Below are 20,400 nucleotides of genomic sequence, written 5' to 3' on the forward strand. Positions count from 1 at the left end.
TCTTTCTCTCTCTCTCTTTCCCTCCCTCCCTCCCTCCCTCCCTCCCTCCTCCCTCCTCCTCCCTCCTCCTCCTCCTCCTCCTCCTCCTCTTCTTCTTCTTCTTCTTCCTCTCTCTCTCTCTCTCTCTCTCTCTCTCTCTCTCTCTCTCTCTCTCAATTGTCTAGTGTGGTGTGGTGGCATAGGCATCCCAATTTCAGCACTCAGATGGACAGATGGCAGATGGACCTATAAATTCAAGGCCAGCCTTGTTTATATAGAAAATGCCAAGCCTGCCTACATAGTGAAGACCTGTCTCAAAACACAACCACCTAAACTATACATTCTGTGTGCTGTATAGCATGTCTGGTTGTCAGGTTGGAGTGGTAAGCCTGTCACTGCATGAGAATAGGCATCAAACACATTTTGCACCTTTTACTGTTACTTGGGTTCCTGAGATTTTATTCTGGTTGCCAGGTGTGAGCCTTTAATCCCAACATTCCGGAGACCGGCATAATTGGACTTCTGTGAGTTCCAGGTCAGCCTAGTCTACAAGAGCTTGTTCCAGGACAGCCAGGGTAACACAAAGAATCTGTCTGCCATGAAAAACAAAACCACGAAGAAAAGAAATCTGTTTCTATATTTAATTATATCAACAAAAACAAATGAAATGTTATCTCAGCTAGTCTAAGAACAGAATTTGATAAGATTCACCTGCTCGTTCACAATTTTCTTTTCATTACCCCACTCAACCATCCATCCAAAGACATTTTGTAGCACACCCCTCCTTCAAACTTGCTATCTGCCCATCAATGACCTTGAATTCCTGATCCTTTCCCCCACCTCCACTTTCACCTCCTCAATCCTAATGCTGCAATGCTTTAAGACACAGGTTGTGGTGACCTCACAATATAAAACTATTTTGTTGTTACTTTATAACTGTAGTTTTGCTACTGTTATAGAATGTAATGCAAATAGCTGATGTGCAGCATATTTGATATTTGATCACAAGAGAGTTGCCTTCCGCAGGTTGAGAAATAGTGCCCTAAATGATGGGATTAGATGCTAAGAGATGCTGACTTTTCTCTTTAGCGCTGATGATTGAACCAGGTGTCAGGCATGCTGGACACATCTCCAGGCAATGTATATCATTGCCAGTCTGTCCATGAACTAAGCATGACTTTGAACTTCTTATACTTTTTGCCTCTGCCTCACAAGAGTTAGGACTATAGCTGTGTGCAAGTACATATGACTTTTAGTATTCTTTCCATCATATGTAATAAGGGTAATTAGCTTAATATTACTCTTTTAATTCTTTTGAGAATTTCTGAGACTCTCAGTTCAAGGTCAAAAGGATTAGATGAAGAATTTAACCTTGGGAAAGTTGGACAAAAATGTCAAAAGTTTTCAATCACTTAATAAAAACAAGTAGACCCAGATTATGATGAAACAAAAGCCTTTCCATTTACCAGAGGGATAAATAGAAGAGTTTAAAAGTGAAGATAGGGAGCTGGAGAGATGGCTCAGTGGTTAAGAGCACTGACTGCACTTCTAGAGGTCCTGAGTTCAAATCCCAGCAACCACATGGTGGCTCACAACCATCTGTAATGAGATCTGATGCCCTCTTCTGGTGTGTCTGAAGACAGCTACAGTGTATTCATATATAATAAATAAATAAATCTTTAAAAAAAAAGTGAAGATAGGAAGTTATACATTAAAGGAAATAAAAGAGTGTCTCTGTTTATTCCTCTACTCAGTACTAGCACTAGGTAGTCTGGAAGGGGCAGGAGGAGTACTTACAGCTCAAGCCAGCACTCTGTCTCAATAAACAATGCTCATCCTTTCAGAGGCCTTCATGATCTGGTCCCAGTAGTTAAAAAAAAAGGTTTATTTTGCTTGTGTGTGTGTGTGTGTGTGTGCATACGTTACCTATAGAGGCCATAAGAGGGCATTGGATTCCCTGCAACTACTGTTTCCAGAGTCATCTCTAATGTGAGTGGCAAGACCAAACCTCTGGCTCTTCAGAGAGCAGTAAGCTCTGTTAAACACTGAGCCCTCCATCTCTCAAGCCCTGGTCCCTTCCCATCTTAAATCTTCTTCTTAACTGTAGTTCTGGGACTTCCAGAAAGCTATTGCACTTTAAAATGACCTATAGTATAATTTACCCCCAAATCTAAAACTGTCTGTAATAATAGACCATCATCATATAGCTAGCTAGAGTGTCTTACATGCCATGTGAGTTGAGTTTTATTAATGTCTTGAGAACAAAAGATGAAATCCAATGAGTCTTGGGACTGCCAGGGGAGTGGGACCTGTGCTAGGTTTGACAGTAGGCTTGAATGGTCAGGCTGTTTAGTTGGCATGTGGCCAATGTTGTCATTTTCTCATGGGGTTTTCTTGAACTCAGAAGGTTCTAGTAGCAATCCTGTCTGTGACCTTTTTATTCTCAAAAGAGAAACCTTAAACTCAGAGATCCATGTCTTTTGTATATGTTGGTGATGATATAAGGCCTCAAACTCACAGAGATCTCCTCAGTGCTGGGATCAAAGGTGTGTACCACCACGCTCTGTTGATGTTAGGTTAGTTTAATTAGAAAACCCACAGCCACTGAAGGATTTACACCTCAGAAGAGGTTCATAAAAACAATAAGTGAATAAACAAAAATGTTCATACAGGCGTGGTTGTTCACAGCTTTAACCCCAATACGCAGAAGGCTAAAGCAGGTGCCACTATGATTTCAAGGCCAGAAAGAAACTTATTTCACTGTAGGCTGTGTAGGCTTTTATCTTAATGTCTTGTTAAGGATCCTTTCCAATGTTTGTTTTTGGTTTTTGATATGGGATCTGATACAGTCCAGCCTGGACTCCTACTCATTATATAGGGAAGACCAGCTTTGAACTCTTTTATTAATTTATTTAGGTTTTTTTTTTTTTGAGAGAGAGAGAGAGAGAGAGGATTTTTCTTTGTAATCCTAGATGTCCTGGAATGTATGTATGTATGTAGACCAGGCTGTACTCAAATGTACAGTGATCCTCCTGCCTCTGCCTCCAGAGTTCTGGGATTAAAGGTATGTGCCACCATACCTGGTCCTCTTCATTTGTTTTTAATTACATTTGTTTATTCTGTGTACCTGGTACCTGTGTGTATGAGTGTGTGTGTGTGTGTGTGTGTGTGCCTGCACCACACCTCCTGAATGTGAAGAAAAGAGTTACTAGTGTGTTGAATTTGTTATTATGGTATTTGCAATGGCCTTAAGGACCTCCAAAAGCCGAGTTAAATGGCCTGAAATGAAACCAGCGGTATCAGATATCAGAGGCGATCCCCACTTCTGTAGCTCCTCCTTCCCAGTGATCACCGTCCTGTCCGAGGAAAGGAGCCTTTTCTAAAGCCTGCTTCCTGAATTGTTCTCTAAATGTGTGGTGCAAGTCGTGTCTGAATTCCCCTCATTCATCTTTTGAAAACAATTATTACATCTATTTGTTCACTTACTTATTTATACCTATCTATCTATTTACTGGGGCGGGGCTGTGGGGGGCACACTGGGCCTGCCATAATGTGCACAGGGAACTTGCAGTGACTGGTTCCTCCTTTCAGCATGTGGGTTCTAGGACTGAACTCAGGCTTGACAGCAAGACTTTTCCTCACTGAGCCATCTCTCACCCTCCTCCGGCTTCCTCCTCTCCAAGCACATCCTGCCACCCTGTGCCACCACAGCCAGCCCATTCATCTTAAGACAGATGGAGACCATACTTCTTGGTGCTCAGGTTACTGAATGACTGTGACTTAATATCAGGCTCCCAGATGTTCAGTTTAACAGAAATAAAAATATAAGTTTGAACAGTACAAAACAAAACCAAGTCTTAGGCCTGGTATGGTAGTGTGAGCCTTTAATCCCAGCACCTGAGTGAGAGACAGGGCCAAGCAGATCTTTGTGAGCTCTAGACCAGCCTGGTCTACAAAGTGAGACCACATATCCCCATCCAAAACAAACAAACAAAAAACACAAAATCTAAGTCACATGGGGTGCTGTTTTACTATCTTAGAGACATGTCCACTGAATGAGGTGACCTGCATCTAGGGGAAGACTTTCTGGTATATAGTACACATTTTATGACAGCTGGCATGGCATATATGATATGGCTTGAGAAAATATCTTGGATACAGCTGCATGGTGGCGAACAGACTCAGTTCAAAGCCCTAGATTGGATCCTCAGCCCCAAAGAAGTCAAGAAATGTTTGATCCAGGCTGTAGGTCACAGACAGTGGCATGTCTGCTGGTAGGTCATTCAGCTGGTTAAAATCTGCCCCTGCTAAGTGTACCAAAACCTTGAAACTGGTCATAGTAGAGCCAACAAGGGCAAAGGAGACGGAGTCATCCACGTCACAAGTCTTCAGAAGGAATCCATTTAGGTACTTGTTTCATCCCCAGCCAGCCTGAGCTATGAAGACTAGGGTGGCCTGAAACTCCTATGCATCTGTCTCCCGAGAGGTGGGATTGAAGACCTGAACCACAACACCTGTCTTTGTGTTGGTACGGTACAGGCTCAAAGCTAGAGGCCTTTAAGACAAGTTGGAACACCTTTGCCCAATGTAAGACAGTCAACTTGGTTTACTACATATTTAATTTGTATGTGTAGGCAAGGAAGCAACTTCTGGGATCTGACTCTCTCCTTCCACCATACTGACTCTAGAAGTCCAACTCAGGTCCTACTGAGGGAGGGACAGCAAGCACCTCTATCAAGAGCCATCTTCCTGGCTGAGGCAACTTAGCTTAGGTCAATTAGGTTTCTGAAAACTGTTTATCCAAATTTTCTGATAATCTTGAATAGGATAAGGGCAAAGTTAGTACTATTGTTTTCCAAAATCTCATTTCAGATATGCCTCTGCTCCAGGTGTGGCATTTCAGCCCTAAGGAGGCAGAGGCAGGCAGATATCTATTCTCTTTTTCCCCTACCAAATGGGGTCCCAGAGAGATCAGCAGGAACAACCTCATTCCTTTATCTGCTGGGCCATCCTACCAGTTCCATAAATGCTTTCTGTTACTGTTGTGGCATCAGGCTTTCTACTGAGGAAAATCCAAGTCATTGTAAAAAGAGGCTAGCTACCACCTGAGTAGATTGGATTGTTAGCTAGCCCTTTGCCTGAATTATTCCTTTAAATGAGCTCTGCCTTCAGTGGCTCAAGGGTCCAGCAGGTGTTCCACATACCTGAAGTGTTAAATATCTCTGGATTTAGGAGTCTGACAAGCTAGAAACTAGTTTACTACGTTTTTAGTCTCTCTCTCTCTCTCTCTCTCTCTCTCTCTCTCTCTCTCTCTCTCTCTCTCTCTCCCTCCCTCCCTCCCTCCCTCCCTTCCTCCCTCCCTCCCTCCCTCCCTCTCTCCTTTTTTTGGGAGGGAAGTGGGCATGGAATAAGATCTTGATAAACAGTACTGGCTGTTCTGGAACTGGTTACATAGACCAGGCTGATCTGCAACTCACAGGGATCCACCTGCCCCTACTTCCCTAGGACTGGGCCACCACACCTGAGTGTCAATCCTCAGATTATAAGCATATGCCACCAAAACCCCTGTTTGTGCCTTTTTTTCCCCCCAGTCTCGATTTGCTTTTCTTTATCTTTGTTTTAGTTTGGATTGTGTGTTTGTGACTCTCCCTATGTAGACCAGCTGTCCTTGCACTCATGAAGATCTACTTATCAGTGCTGGGATTAAGGACTTGCACCACCACCATCTGGCTCTTCATTGATTTTTAGAGTTGGAGTCTGGTCTCAAATTCTCAGTGTTGTAGAGGATGCTTCTGCTGTTTCCACTTCCTGTTTCTCGAAACTACAGGCATTCACACAAGCATTTTCTCAACTGGTCTACATCCCTAGTCTTTTATGTCCCGTCCTCTCCTCTCCTCTCCCTCCTCTCTTGCCTCTCTCTTCCCTCCTTCACTAATTCTTTCTTTCCCTCTCTCCTTTCTTTTGTATTTCCTTGGATAGAGACTTTTTTTAACTAATTATTATCATTTTTATTTTATATGTGACTGTTTTGCCTGATGCATGTATGTGTGCCATATACATGCTTAGTGCCTGTAGAGGTCTGAAGAGAACAGCACACCCCCTGGAACTGGAGTTATGGTTGTCTGTCAACTACATTGTACGTACTGGGAATCACACTTGGGTCCTTTGCAAGGGTGGTAACCAGTACTGTTATTCACTGAAGCATCTCTGCAGCCCAAATCAGTTTAATTAAGCAACTCAGGCTAGCTGGGGACACGTATGCTTCCCTGTGTCTGCCTCCTGAATGTACTACATGGGTGCATGCCTGTGTGTGACCAAGTTAAGGTGAAATGTCCATCTTGATTGCAAAGAATTCCACTGTCCATTAAAGCAGCAACTGCTACCAGGTACCAGCTGAGAGACCACAAAGTGACAAAACTCCCTGTCCTGTTAAGGGGCAACCTCCACCTAACCAACAGGTTGGATTGCCACAGATGTGGGGGTAGGGAGGCGATTGAATCACATTCTCCTGTCAGTAGCTGCAGTCAGCTGGCACAGACAACGGACTGTTTTCAAGCTAGGAAAAGATGAGAACAAACCTGAGTAAGAAAGACAACTTAAAAATGTCACATGGTGTGAGGCTCCTTGGCTCACACCTTTAATTAATTACTAGCATTTGAGAAACCAAGGCAGGCGGATGTTGTGAGGTTGAGGCCCTGCCTGGCTTAAAGAGTGAGTTCCAGGACAGCTAGGCCTGCGCTGGGAGACTCTTTGCAAGAAAAACGACAGACAACAAAAGCTCCATGAAAATGATAAAAATAAGAGGTCATTAAAAAGTCCACAGTCGATTCGAACTGGGGGAAAGGAGGGTTAACTCTCTGAAGAACTGAAGGTTTTTCTTTAAGTATTCAATTTATTTGTGTGTGTGTGTGTCATGGCAGGTATGCTTTCCCGCCCTCCCATGGGTTCTAGGGATCAAACACTGTTCACCAGGCTTGCCCACAGCAAGTGCCTTTGCGCACTGTGCCACATCAGTGGTCAGTGGCCCCACTGAAGATTTTGTTTGGTTGTGCCTGTCTAATGCAGCCCAGATTTGACTGCACTAAGAACTCGCTTGAACTGACTCTCCTCTACCTCTAAATACTTTGTTTGTTTGAGAGTCTCACTCAGGCCCAGGCTGACCTAGAACTCTTTAGCCTCTGGTTTCAGTTTTGAGATCCTTTTGGGATTGCAGCTGTGAGCACCACACCCAGATGACTTTTTAAGACTGGAACAATGCTTGTGCATTGGTCTTTAAAAATCTATTTTTGCTTTTTAAAATGTCCCACTGGTTTTCAAAAAGTAAACAAAGTTTAACATATTTTCATCTGCATTGCATTAATTAAGAGAACTAAACTTCCTTTATCATTTTAGGTGGGCACACGCACTCATTATTGAAAATCAGTAAACTACTTTTATCATTTTAAAAAGATACACTGGGGCGGGGACACCCCTTTAAGCTAGTGCTCAGGAGGCAGAGGCAAGGGCAACCTGGTAGACATAGCAACTTCCAGGCCAGCCAGGGCTACAAAATGAGATCCTGTCTCAAAACAAAAACGTTAAGAGAATTTTTTAATGTAAATCATAGCACAACTATTCACACCCAATAGCACTGACTTAATAATGGAGAAGAGAGAGAGAGAAAGAGAGAGAGAAAGAAGAGGAGAAGAGAGGAGAGGAGAGGAGACAGAGTTGGTATAGCTCTAGCTTTCCTAGAACTCATCTATAGACCAGCCTGGCCTGGAACTCAAAGAGATCAGCCTACCTCTGCTTTCTGAGTGCTGAGACTAAAGGCATAGACCACCATGTGTGCTACTCAATGACAGATTAAAAAAAATCAAAAAACAAAAAACAAAAAAAAAAACCATTTACTTCTTCTAATGTTAACTTATGTTGTATGTTGTATGGTTTGGCCTACCAGAAGATGGCACTCAAATCCCACAGCTTCTTAAGATCACTAAAGAGCACTAAATGTGTGCTCTGCTTTGGGGCTGAGCACCGATTTAATGGTGGTCACATATCAGAGTCCAGTCCCATTTTGTACCTGTGTCTCTGCCTTCCTCCCGTTATCAGAATCAGACGTAGAGGACTAACTGAAGCATGGAGAGGGATGAAGAAAGAGATACACTTACTGAACTCCCAGTATACTAAGCCTTTAATGAGCATCAGTACATTGGCTCCTAGAAGGGCCCATCAGCTAGATATGGATTGATATCCTCCATTGATGCTGAACTAGGGCTCATATTTCAGATCCCCAGCCCATAACCCTTAGGCCTTAGCTGGGGGACTCTTTTACTTAGAGCTATATTTGCACACAGGCACCTTGTTATTGTTCATCCTTGGATCACAAGAGCATCTAAAAACTATATGAGGGTGGGTGGGAGAGCTGGAGAGATGGCTCGGTAATTAGGAGTACTTGCTGCTCTTTCAGGGGACCTACATTCAGTTCTCAGAACCCACATGGCAGCTCCTAGTTTCCGGGAGATCTGGTGCCCTCTGCTGGCCATGGTGGGCACTGCATAAACATGGTTCACATGGCATTCTGGCAAAACACTTTCACAAGTAAAACAAAAGAAACCAAGGCTGCTTTAGGGCAGCTCAGTGGTGTGCATGAATCCCTAGGTTTGATCCCTAGTACCACACAATCCTAATGCACATACCTGCAATCCCAGCACTTGGGAGGTAAAGATCAAAGGATGTCAGAAGATCATCTTTGGCTACAGGAGTTTAAGGCCAGCCTAGGCTATTTGACGTCTTGTCAGTAGTAATAGAAAGAAGTGGTTTGTTTTTCTTATAGGAAGTGCAAGAACTCATCGTGTAGAAAGATTTTTCATTAATGTGATCGAGTCCCAAAAGGATACAATAATTTTAATATGATAGAACCTTAAAGTGTTCCATGCTGGTGTGATCTTAGTACTAGACTAAAAGGGAATAGAGTCCTTTATACCAACCACAACTAGATTAGGCTAAAGATTGTAAACGAGTAGGTTGGTAGACATGGTTTGGGGAGGTCTAGAGGCTCTAGCTAGCTGGGAGCCCCCTTCACTGTATGGGAAGGATTTGTGTGGGCCCTGGTGGAAGTTACCTATATTCACATGGATTGATTGATGTCAAACTCTCCTAAAGTGAAGACAGGATACAAGAATAGAGCACTGTGCCTGTGAGAATTCTTCATAGCTGTCAGCTACGCCAGCATAGCTAACTGAGTTCCTTGGATCGGCGGAGGGCTGAGGGCGAGAGAAAGAAAGACAAAGAGTCACCTGGTAAAGAACCAAATGCTATATTTTCAACTGTGTAGACCCCTTTTATACTCCCCACAAAACAGGAACACAAACAGGAACAGGAATAAAAACAGGAACAAGGATCAAAACAGGAACAAGGAGACACACTTGGCAGCTTATCACCTAAGTTTGGATTTCTCCTTGAGCAGTCTTCTCAGGGAAATGCATAGAGATGGAGGATCGGGCATAACAGCACAGGTGCAGAGGACGTTGACTCACACATAGCCACCCTGTTTCAAAGAAGCAGCTTGCAGGAGGGTTGTGTGCCTGATCAGAGCTGCAGAGTCACCAAAGAATTAGTGTCGACTCCTGCCACAAGTCCATGCGATCAGTGAACCTTTCCCAAAGTGGGTAACTTGCATTTTGCTTCCCTTTGAATGCATCCCCTCATTCCCTTGAATACACTCATGCTGGCCACCCAGGAACATCTCAAGCTGCAGTATTCCTGTCATTCCCAAACGAACTTTATTCTGAAGAATAGATCTCCATTGCACATCCAAGGTACATCACCTTGTGTGTACGAACTCAGAGTGGTCACAGACGCCCAGGTGGGATGTCAAGAATGGGAATGAATTGTTGAAACCACACCATCCCAAGCCATATGTGCTGGATCACTCTTATAACCAAACACATGTGGTGATGGTAGTGGGGGATAAGGCAGGAGGATTATCAGGAGTCAGCATGGACTATTGATATTAAGACTTCTTGCTAGTCATGGTGGTGTAGCTTTTAAACCCAGCTCTTGAGAGGCAGAGGCAGGAAGATCTCTGGAAGTTTGAGGTCAGCCTAGTCCACACACAGTGAGTTCCAATGAAGCCTGGTCTATGTAGAGACTCCATTCCAAAAACAAAAACAAACCAATAAACAACAACAAAAGCAAAACAGACAACAAGAAGGCTTCTTTGTCACTCGTTTATTTAAACACTGAAAATTCCCCTACATCCAACACATACACAGCAGTGTAAGGATTTAAAGGTTCATAGTGGTAGAGCATTTGCCTAGCATGTACAGAGTCCTACATTTAATCCCCAGCAGTATATTACTAATAAAGCTACCCACCCACAGTGCAATAGGGCCAGCCACTTAAACCAAGAAGTCTGAATCATCTGGAGACCAAAGGTCAGGTGGTCAGGTGGAGGTCAGGTGATAAATCTGTGCATGGTGCCCAGCTGTAACTTAGGTACCTTAGGACTAACAAATAACGCTACTTTACTGTCTTGTCAGCTTTACTGGTTTTCAAGCATGGTATATGGTTTAAGACTATCCCTTCCCACTTTGTTTGTGGTGGTCATCAGCACCTGGCAGCACCATCTCAAAGCTCTTTGCATTCCTCAGTGAAGTTGTTTAGACTCTACACTGACAACTGCCCTCTGAGCAGAACTGTAGCCTTCTTGGATGGATGGGACTGCTGGTGGGCAAATTCTTTAGGGCTCAGAGCTGGAGATTAAGGTGGTGGCTGCCAGTGGCTACTTCAGGTCTGGGAAGCTGTAACATGATGTGTTCCATTTACCCTATAGCCTAAAGTGGGGAAGAATACATTGGCAACCTTCTTTTCCCCAATGCATGATGTAAACACCCTCAAGGGTTTCTTCATCTAGAAACTTAACCTCTTATTGCTGAATACACATGTCCCAAAGGACATCAACATCTTAGGTCAACATTTATGAGGTTGCCATTGCTGCTCAACTGATCCCCCACCCCTATCCCCACCCCCACCCCCCCACCCTGAGATCACATGTCCTGTGTTTCCTTTAGGAATCATCTATACTAAAGGATTCTGTTCCCAAGAGCTACAAGGACTCACTTGCCACACAAGTACCCAGTTAGGGGACCAGCCCTGCCTGATGTAGCTTGGGCTCTGACTCATATGGCCTGGTTGTCAGGAGGAAGACAGGGTGCGACACTGAACCAGACCGTCCTGGTGTGTTCTAGATTCATCATTGTCTTGCTCAGCTCCTCTCGCAGCTCATCTAGCCTCCTATGGTGGAGAGCACCCTGGGCACCATAAATCTCCCACGGGGTAGAATACATCTCCAAGCTTAAGCAGCTCAGCTTGGCAGTGTGGTAGAGCAGGCGCTCCAGAAAAGCCATGGAGATGGGATTCCTTATGTAGTTGAACATGATGAGCTGAACACACTGACTCAGGGCAGGCAAGAAGACATTGAGCTGAGAGTCCATAATCATACAGTTCTCCAAGTCCAGGGTCTTCAAGGTGGGTGCAACTCTTTCCAGCAGGGCGCAAAGGGGCTCAGGACTCAAGTTGGTCAGATTGACACCACTCAGGTTCAGGTGTTTGAGCTGTCGGATGCCTGGACTCTCAGACAGGGACTTCAAGTCTGATTCCGACAGCTGGCAATCAGTGATAGACAGGATCTCCAAGGGGGCCACCAGGCACCTAGGGAGAGACCAAGTAGTTAGTGGTCACAAGTAGTAGTGGTTAGGTTAGGGAGGCCTAGGGAGAGTGGATCATTTTCTCTAAGGTCATTCTGGCCACCTGATAAGCATCACTACCTAGTATGATGCCTCTTAGAGTCTGCTTACTCAGTTGCTGGTAGAGCCTCTCAAAGGACAGCTATGCAAGGCTTGTGTCTACATGCACAATACGGCCCCAGTAATAGTTTCAGGATTTGGTATGTGCTCATGGGATAGATCCTAAGTTGGGCCAGGTCACTGGATGACCTTTCTTTCAGTCCCTGCTCCATTTTTGTCCCTGCATCTCCTTTAGACAGGAACAATTCTGGGTTAAAAATTTTAAGATGGCTGGGTGGTCCCATCCCTCTACTGGGGGCCATGTCTATCTACTGGAAGTGGTTTCTTCCAGTTCCATCTCTACACTGTCGGACATTTTAGCTAATGTCATCCCCATTGGGTCCTGGAGCCTCTTACATCCCAGGTCTCTGGGACTTTCTAGAGGTTCCCCCTGCCCTCTAATCCCTACTGCTGCATATTTCAATTCATTCTCCTGGCCCTCTGGGCATCCCTCCTGTCTCTCCTTATACCTGATCCTGCCCTTCCTGATGCTGACTTTCCTTTTCCCCTCCCACCTCCCCTCTCCCACCCAATTACTCCCTCCCTCTGCCTCTCCTCCTGATTATTTTGTTCCTCCTTCTAAGTGGGATTGAAGTATCTACACTTGGGCCTTCCTTCTGTCTTCCTACGGTCTGTGAGTTATATCATGGGTATTCTGAACTTTTTGGCTGATATCCACAGTGAGATACTTATAGTCAACCATTGGATTGAGGTCAGGTACCAATATGGAAGACTTATATTAAGGATTGAAGGAGCTGAAGAGGATTGCAATCCTATAGAAAGAACAACAGTGTCAACTAACTGGGACCCCTCAGAGCTCCCAGAGACTAAGCCAAAAACCAAGGAGCTGTTTCATGGTCCCAGGCACATGTATAGCAGAGCACTGCCTTGTATGGAGTCTCTGGAAGATGAGCTTAATCCTGTGGAAACTTGATGCCCCAGGAGAGAGGGATGCTGGTGGGGATGATGTGGGGATAGGTGGCTGGATGCGGAAGCACCCTCTCAGAGGTGGGGGTGGATGGGTTAGGGGAGGTGGGTGAAGAAAACTTGAGGGGGGGGGAAGACCCGGGAGGGAACCAACTTTTGGAATGTAAATAAATAAAGTAATTTAATAATAATAATAAAAAGAGTCTGTTCACTTCAGTTACTCATTGTAACTTAAGGCATGGCATTATCACTGCAGGACTAACTCAGTTCACAGCCCTGCATCTCCTTTCCCCACTGTCAAAATAGACAACCCTAGCTCAGGTTACATCATTAAATTACTCCTACAAGAAAAAGGCTTTGCTGTGGTCTTCAGGGAATGCTCACCATCCTCCCTCACCTGAACAGCTGGTCCATTTCACCTTTGAGGACGCAGATGGAGTCCAGGGAGAGATCCTGGAGGCACTGCAGGTTGAGAAACTGAGATCCGACCTGGCTGACCAACTGCTGCTTCTCCTCAGGGGTAACAGAATCAGGCACGTGGATGCGACAGAGAATGAACGTGAGAAGATTCTTCATTTGGCCCAGGTAAGGAGCAAAGACAGCCAGAGTGGACAGCTTCCAGGCGCAGCACACTTCCACTTCCTCCACACAGTCCAGGTCCAGCACTTCCAGAACCGTCACGATGCTCGGGATACCTACCGTGTTGATCCTCAGCTTCTTACAGACAAGCTGCAGCAAAGCTTTTCTCTCTCTTACCCACTGGAAGACATAGGACAGGCACGTATTCAAGGCTCTTGGTTTGAGGAACAGGTCTATAAACACTTGCAACGAGTTTGGCTTGGTTAGTATCTTCGGACCTCTCCTTTGTGGTTTTCTCTTACTCTTGGCCTCCGGATTGCAAGATGCCATCGTATCTGCAGCCCAAACAGTCCAGAAGTCCTTGTGCAAAGCCCGCAAATCCAGAATTCGCAGTTTGTAACTACTGTGAGAGAAAGTAGAAGTCTTACACTTAAGACAGGAATTCATCCTCCCCCGTTACACTTTGTTTCCATTTTCTGAAACAGGGTTTCACTCTTACTACAAAGGTCAGACTGGCATCAAAATGCAGTCCTGCTGCTTCAAAGTCAGAGGCTTGAAATTACAGGCTAGCACTACCAATCCAGATCTGCAAGGACTCCTTACTCCCAACATTACTTTCCTAAACCTATGCTCCTATTTATCCTGATGTTTTTCATCCCTTCCTCTTGAATCCAGTCTGGTCCCACTACTAGTGCCTATGGGAAAAGGCGGGGCAGGCATCTTCAGCCATCCCTATGTCTGTCCTAAATAGTCCTAAACACTCAAATTCTTTCCCTAGATATTCAGCAACGGTCCAACGGCCTATGAAATCCTCATCACTGAAGCCGACATAAGCTTACAACCTTCCTTCCATTCTCTGTTCTCTCTATCCTAGACTCCCAGGCCTCCCTTCAGAGTCTCTCTCACCTGGGGTGAATATTCTGGTCAAGCAGTGCATCAATCCCTTCCAGTACGGTTTGTAAGATATCCAGATACGATGCCTTCATCTTCATCAGACCACCCAGTGGGAGACACGGAAAAGGCCAAACCTGCACCATCTTCCTCAGGATGTTAAATCGTTTGTGGGTGAAGGCATCGTTGAAGAGTGGTGGGAAGAGCTCCATGGGCAGGTCCTGCAGAGAAGAGATGGCCAAGGCCTCATCCCTCATCAGACTTTGCATTGCTAGCTGCAGGAGTGTGGGTGTGGACCGCAAGCTCATCTTCACAGATCTGTAGGGAGACAGAGGATGCTGAGGAAATGTCCAAGACAAGACACTTTTTAGGGTCAAGGATTAAGACATCCTTTCTCAATCCAGAAACAAACTTAGAGCCACAGCCTCTGCTCTGTCTAGGATTCTCTTTACCTATCTACCTCCAGACAGGATCCCATTGCATTATGACCTCTCACCTTGAAATGTGCTCCACGTAACCTGGAAGCTTATTCTGCTTCTTAGAAAAGAATTACCCAGGGCCCTGGAACAAGGCCTGGGAATGTCGTGTGGACCAACACAGTCACATTCTCACTTCCTGCAATGAACTTGGTTGGGAACAGTTTAGAAGACTGTAAGATGATTGCTATTTTTTTTTATGGGGTGGGGGGTGTCAATCCTAGGACAGTCAAGACTACACAGAGAAAGCCTGTCTTAAAAAACAAAACTAAAATAGCTATAAATCTTAGACTGTACTTACTTGTTCGCCTAGCCTAGAGTTGGGTGTAAACAGCAACAGGCTCCCGTCTCTTCCCTGGGTGTACACAGCCTCACAAAGTCACAAGGTTAGGAAGGCACAGTATTGGATAGTATGAGAGAAGATAAGGAGCTGGGAGCTGGTGGGGTGGGTAGGAAATGAGAGGAGGAAGGGAAAGTGGAGGGTATATTTGGATGATTTTGGTTGTGTTTTTAAAACGGTGAGAGCTCATGTTTTTGGAAAGTTTCAAAATGGGGTGGTATAAAAGGTCAAATCCTTTTCCAATGTCTCTGTGACTTTAGCCAGATCACTCAACCCTTCCCCAGCTGTAAATGTATCTCATAACTGCACCCTGCCCCTTGATGTTTGCAAAGTGTACTAAGCTATAACCCTCATCTTGGATTGAGGGATGTGGTGAGGCTGAAGGCCCGTTTATCTACCCAGGGTCATAGGGTTTCTTTGGAGCACAGGACAAAAAGTAGCAGAGCCTGGTGGCCTATGACTGTAGTCCCAGCTCAAAGGAAAGTCCCTGCCAAGAGGAATCAAGAATTCAAGGTCAGCCTCAGTTGCACCTGGAGTTTCAGGACAGCCTGGTCTACTTGAGAACTGCTCTAGCCTCTCCCTTTCCCCATAGCGAGGATACAAAGAAAGGGAGAACTTCTCCTAACTCCTGACAAACATTCACACCTTCCCTCTTCTAGTCCTGAGACGTCCATATTTGCTTTTTAGATAGCATCAAGTATCACCTTCCATTCTTGAGTAGATGCTCTTCCTTCCTTCCTTCCTTCCTTCCTTCTTCCTTTCTTCCTCCTCCTTTGCTTTCTTTTTACATGACAATAGGAAGTACTAGTTTTCAAATATAATTTGATTTTTTTCTTTGCTTTTTCCCCCACCCCAACATGATTGCCTGCCCCCACTCCCTGCCCTGCATGCACACTCGCGCGCACACACACAGACACACACACACACACCAGTTCCCTTCGACATCCTCCTTTGCATTTCCATGGCTCACAATCTATTTTTCACCTGCCTAACCTGGACCCTTGGAGTTCTGAGAGTCTGAACCACCAACCAAAGAACATACAAGGGCTGGGCCTAGGCCTCCCTGCACAGATGTAGCAGATGACCTTCAGGTGGGTCCCAACCAACTGGAGCAGGAGCTATCCTAAAAGCTGTTGCCTGTACTTGGGATATGTTCTTCTAGCTGGGCTACCTTGTTGGACCTCAGTCAGGGGTACTGAAAGTACCAGGGGGGGAGGGTACCCAAGAGAGGACCCATCTGCCCAAAGGAGGAGAAGGGGAGGGGGTAGGGTGGAAGGCTGTGGGAGGAGATGATGGGGGAGAGGGACAGTGAGTAGGATGTAAAGTGAATAGATAAAAAAAGAAAAATGGGGCTGGATAGATGACTCAGTAGTTAAGAACACTGACAACTCTTTTAGAGGACCAAAGAGTCCAATTCCCAGCAACCATAATTAGACTCAACCATCTGTAACTCTATTAGTCTCAGGGGTTCTGACACCCTCTTCTGCTCTCTGTACCATAGGAATTTTAATGATTTTTGATAATCTCGCATAGATCATTTTTTGGAAATGTATTTTCCCTTTTTTTTTCTTTTATCCACACAGTAACTTTTTTTTTAACTATTCTTTAAGCTGAGTCTTGGGCGGGTGGTGGTGGTGCATGCCTTTAATTCCAGCACTTAGGAGGCAGAGGCAGGCAGATTTCTGAGTTCGAGGCCAGCCTGGTCTACAGAGTGAGTTCCAGGACAGCCAGCAGCCAGGACTACACAGAGAAACCCTGTCTCAAAAAAACAAACAAACAAAAAAAAGAGAGCTGAGTCTTCCACTAATCTTGTGTGACCTACTTCTGCATTAAGTTAAAGTTCTCTGGCACGGCCCTACCCTCATCGTCCCTTTTCTATTCTGGAAAAATAAAGCAAACTTTTTTCTTCTATTATACAAAGGAATTTCTTCCTTATTAAAATGATGTATCTTGGTGCTGGAGAAATGGCTCAGCGGTTAAGAGCACTGACTGCTCTTCCAGAGGTCCTGAGTTCAATTCCCAGCGACCATGTGGTAGCTCAAAGCCATCTGTAATGGAATCTGATGCCCTCTTCTGGTGTGTCTGAAGACAGCTACAGTGTATTCATATACATAAAATAAATATTTAAAAAAAACATGATGTCTCTTCTAAAGTTACAAGAAATATACTCTCATCCTTAGGTGTTCCTTAATATCTCTCTGCCCTGCTTACTGATCCTTATTTGGTTTCAGGCCCAAGGGGCTGAGGTACATATTTTACATACCCAAGCAGACCTGGCCTCCAGGGTCTTCGGCATCCCTCAGTCCCTACCTGGTATACCCCACCCCTAATCCTGAACTTTCCAATCCAGGGTCCTGGATGCCCTTCCCCCATGGGCTCTTCTAAGTAGAATCCAGACAACTAGCTGATCCTTCCAGGCCCTCCCACACACCCTTTTCCTTCTCTTTACAAATGTCTCTCTTTCTCTTTCTTTTCTGTCTCCCTCCCCATGGTGGCTTCCCTAGCCTCTTTCCTTAGAGCCAGTGAACTTGTCCACCAGAGAGCAGTTTCCCAATAAATCTATTTATACATATTTTAATCTGACTTGAATGGGCTCATTTCACCTGCGGAGAAATAATTTATCAATCCCTTTCATTTTACTTCCTTTCTTGAGACAGAGCCACATTTTTATGGGGAGAGTCAGGTGGACAGAGGATGGAGTCTCTTATAGCACAGGCTGGCCTTGAACTCTGATGTAGCCAAGGATGACTTTGAACTTCTGATCCCATCTGAATGCTGGGATTTGAGGCAAGTATCAACAAACCCTGTTTACACCACGCTTATGCACACCAGGCATGCAGGACACCAACTGAGCCACATCCGGCCCTTCATTTCCTTTTTTTTGTCCCTGGACAGAGCAACACAACAAACTTTAACTAATCTATTAAAAGAGAATGGAATCTAATGACATGCATAATATAAAGTAATAAATAAGATTCCCCCCTCTGCATAATGTAAAGCTATAGTTATTGTTAGCTGTAATCCTAAGGGGTTTTTACTCCTATTTATACCAAAATAAAAAATAAAAAAACCTCAGTGGGCAAAATCAGCCAAAGGGCAAGCCTGATGACCCGAGTTTGATTCCCCATCCCACAAAAAGCCAGATGTGGTGAAGTGTATCTGTAATCCCAGGCTACTACTACCCGTTGGGAGGCTGCTGCCTGAATGAATGAGCTGGGGGAAATGAAATTACTCCCCATAGTTATCTTCAGACCTCATGTGTGCCATATGAGCACACATATGTCTAGGTTTGGTCTGTGGCTATGTATTGTAAGGCTAAATACTAGGCCCCAAGGTCTGGTTGACTCTGGGACAAGGAAATCCTCACATACACCAAGTGATGCTATGTAACTTTGCTCCTTAATTTAAAATTATTGGTTAAATAAAGATGCTGACAGCCTGTGGCTGGGCAGAAGAGAGGTAGGCATGGCTTTGGTTCCTTGAGGTCTGAGGCAGAGACCATGAGGAAGAGAGAAGAAGGAAGAAGCTGCCGTAGGGTAGGTGGATCCTGAGGCCATGGCCATGAGGGTCATGTTGAGTCCGGGTGGCCCAGGCAAGTAATATCTCGGGGTTACTGATAAGGAGGTAGACAAAATAGCACAGAAGGTTGACATCTGCTCAGCTCTAGTACTGTTAAGGCTTATTATAAATAAAAAGGTTTTATGTCCTTTGGGAACTAAGTGATCTAAAGTGAAGTAGAAAGCCACAATTAATTTTAACTACAACACACACACACACACACACAAACAAAAAAACGTAGGCTCTTTTTATTTTTACATATTTCCTTTCTATATCTCACAATGCTTGTGAGTAAAGGAATATGACATTGCCTTACTGAATTGGCCAAGATAAACTTCCTGTGCCCTCCGTCAGTGGAAGACCTTGTATAATCAAGAAAGTGGAGAAAATACAGAGAGCCACAAAATCTTTACAAATTAACCCTGCAGTTGCAGAGATAATGCCAAAGGCATCTGTTTCCTTGAAGAGGCAGGGTGACTACAGGCAGCTATATTATCCCAGGAGACCAGGCTGACACACCAGGGGCAAGGGGATGGCTCAGCAGTTAAGAGCCTCCCCTGCTGAGGATCTAGGTTCAGTTCATGACACTCATATAGTGGCTCACAACCACTGCCCCTCCTGCTCCAGGGGTTCTGACACCCTCTTCTAGTTTCTACAAGCAGCAGGCATGTGTGCACATAAGTAAACATCTTTGAAAGAGAAGCCATACAGCATATCACATAGGAACCTTAATTCTGAAACTAACAAGAGATTTGCTATTCTAATATATTTAGGAATTTTAAGGTCAAATTAAGTTTTTTTTTTTTTAATCACTGTTTCACATCCAAACAAAAAACAATACCACCACCCAGAATGTATTCTTAAGTAGACATTAAGTTTTTAAAAAAATACATTTTTGGGGTCTGGAGATATGGCTCAACGGATAAGAACACCGACAGCTCTTCCAGAGGTCCTGAGTTCAATTCCCAGCAATTACATGGTTGCTCACAACCATCTGTAATGGGATCTGATGCCCTCTACTGGTGTCTCTGAAGACAGCTACAATGTACTCATATACAGAAAATAAATCTTTAAAAAAAAATACACATTTCTTAGAGAGAACACTCACTCTTTCTCTCTCTCTCTCTCTCTCTCTCTCTCTCTCTCTCTCTCTCTCTCTCTCTCTCTGGTTTGTTTTGAGATAAGATCTCAAGTTGTTGTCCTGTCTTCTCTTTTAACTTACAAAGTTATGTTTTTACCTCTGTCTCCTGGGTGCTGGGATTAAAAATATTCACCACCACTCCCAGTCTCTCAAAGTGTTTTCAAACCACAAGCAGGAAAAGCTGTAAACCTGGAACAAAACCAGAAATTGTTGAGTGACAGTGATGGAGAGAGTTGGGAGGCAGGAAAGATACAGTTGAAGCCATGGGCCATCATTTGAAATCATGTGCCTCTGTCTCCTGATGCTGAGATTAAAGATGGGGACCTCTACCCCGACTCTTTAAAATAATTTATTTTTTTATTTTTATTTTTTATTTTTTGGTTCTAGACAAGGTTTCTCTGTGTAGTCCTGGCTGTCCTGGAACTCACTCTGTAGACCAGGCTGGCCTCGAACTCAGAAATCCGCCTGCCTCTGCCTCCCAAGTGCTGGGATTAAAGGTGTGCAGCACCACTGCCTGGCTTTACAAGCCTTTAAAAAGATATCATTACTACTACTACTTTTTTATTATTATAAGATAACTTCTCTTGGGTTCCAGGCTGGCTTCGAACTCAACCATGTAGCCAAGGGTGATCCTGAACTTCTGACCCTCCTGCGTCTACCTCCCAATTGTTAAAATGACAG

The 20,400-nt window shown here is 44.5% G+C and overlaps 1 protein-coding gene across 1 annotated transcript; it reads right to left on the reverse strand.

Annotated features, from left to right (window-relative positions):
• Positions 1 to 11,141: 11,141 nt before the first annotated feature.
• Pramef12 (PRAME family member 12) lies at positions 11,142 to 14,512 on the reverse strand. Its single transcript, XM_028785995.1, has 3 exons — positions 14,220 to 14,512; positions 13,132 to 13,716; positions 11,142 to 11,673 (listed from the first exon to the last, which is right to left on the reverse strand). Exons 1-3 carry the CDS (start codon positions 14,510 to 14,512, stop codon positions 11,142 to 11,144), a joined length of 1,410 nt encoding a protein of 469 aa, XP_028641828.1.
• Between the last annotated feature and the right edge of the window lie 5,888 nt (positions 14,513 to 20,400).

The sequence above is a fragment of the Grammomys surdaster genome, unplaced genomic scaffold (genome assembly GCF_004785775.1).
Source record: "Grammomys surdaster isolate TR1022 unplaced genomic scaffold, NIH_TR_1.0 125408, whole genome shotgun sequence".
Classification (NCBI taxonomy): domain Eukaryota; kingdom Metazoa; phylum Chordata; class Mammalia; order Rodentia; family Muridae; genus Grammomys; species Grammomys surdaster.

Coding starts and splice junctions, on each gene's coding strand:
- Pramef12 (XM_028785995.1), bottom strand. CDS start 14,512: ATGAGCTTGCGGTCCACACCCACACTCCTGCAGCTAGCAATGCAAAGT. Junction 13,717..14,219: donor GACCAGAATATTCACCCCAG/GTGAGAGAGACT, acceptor TTTCTCTCACAG/TAGTTACAAACTGCGAATTC. Junction 11,674..13,131: donor GAAATGGACCAGCTGTTCAG/GTGAGGGAGGAT, acceptor GTCTCTCCCTAG/GTGCCTGGTGGCCCCCTTGG.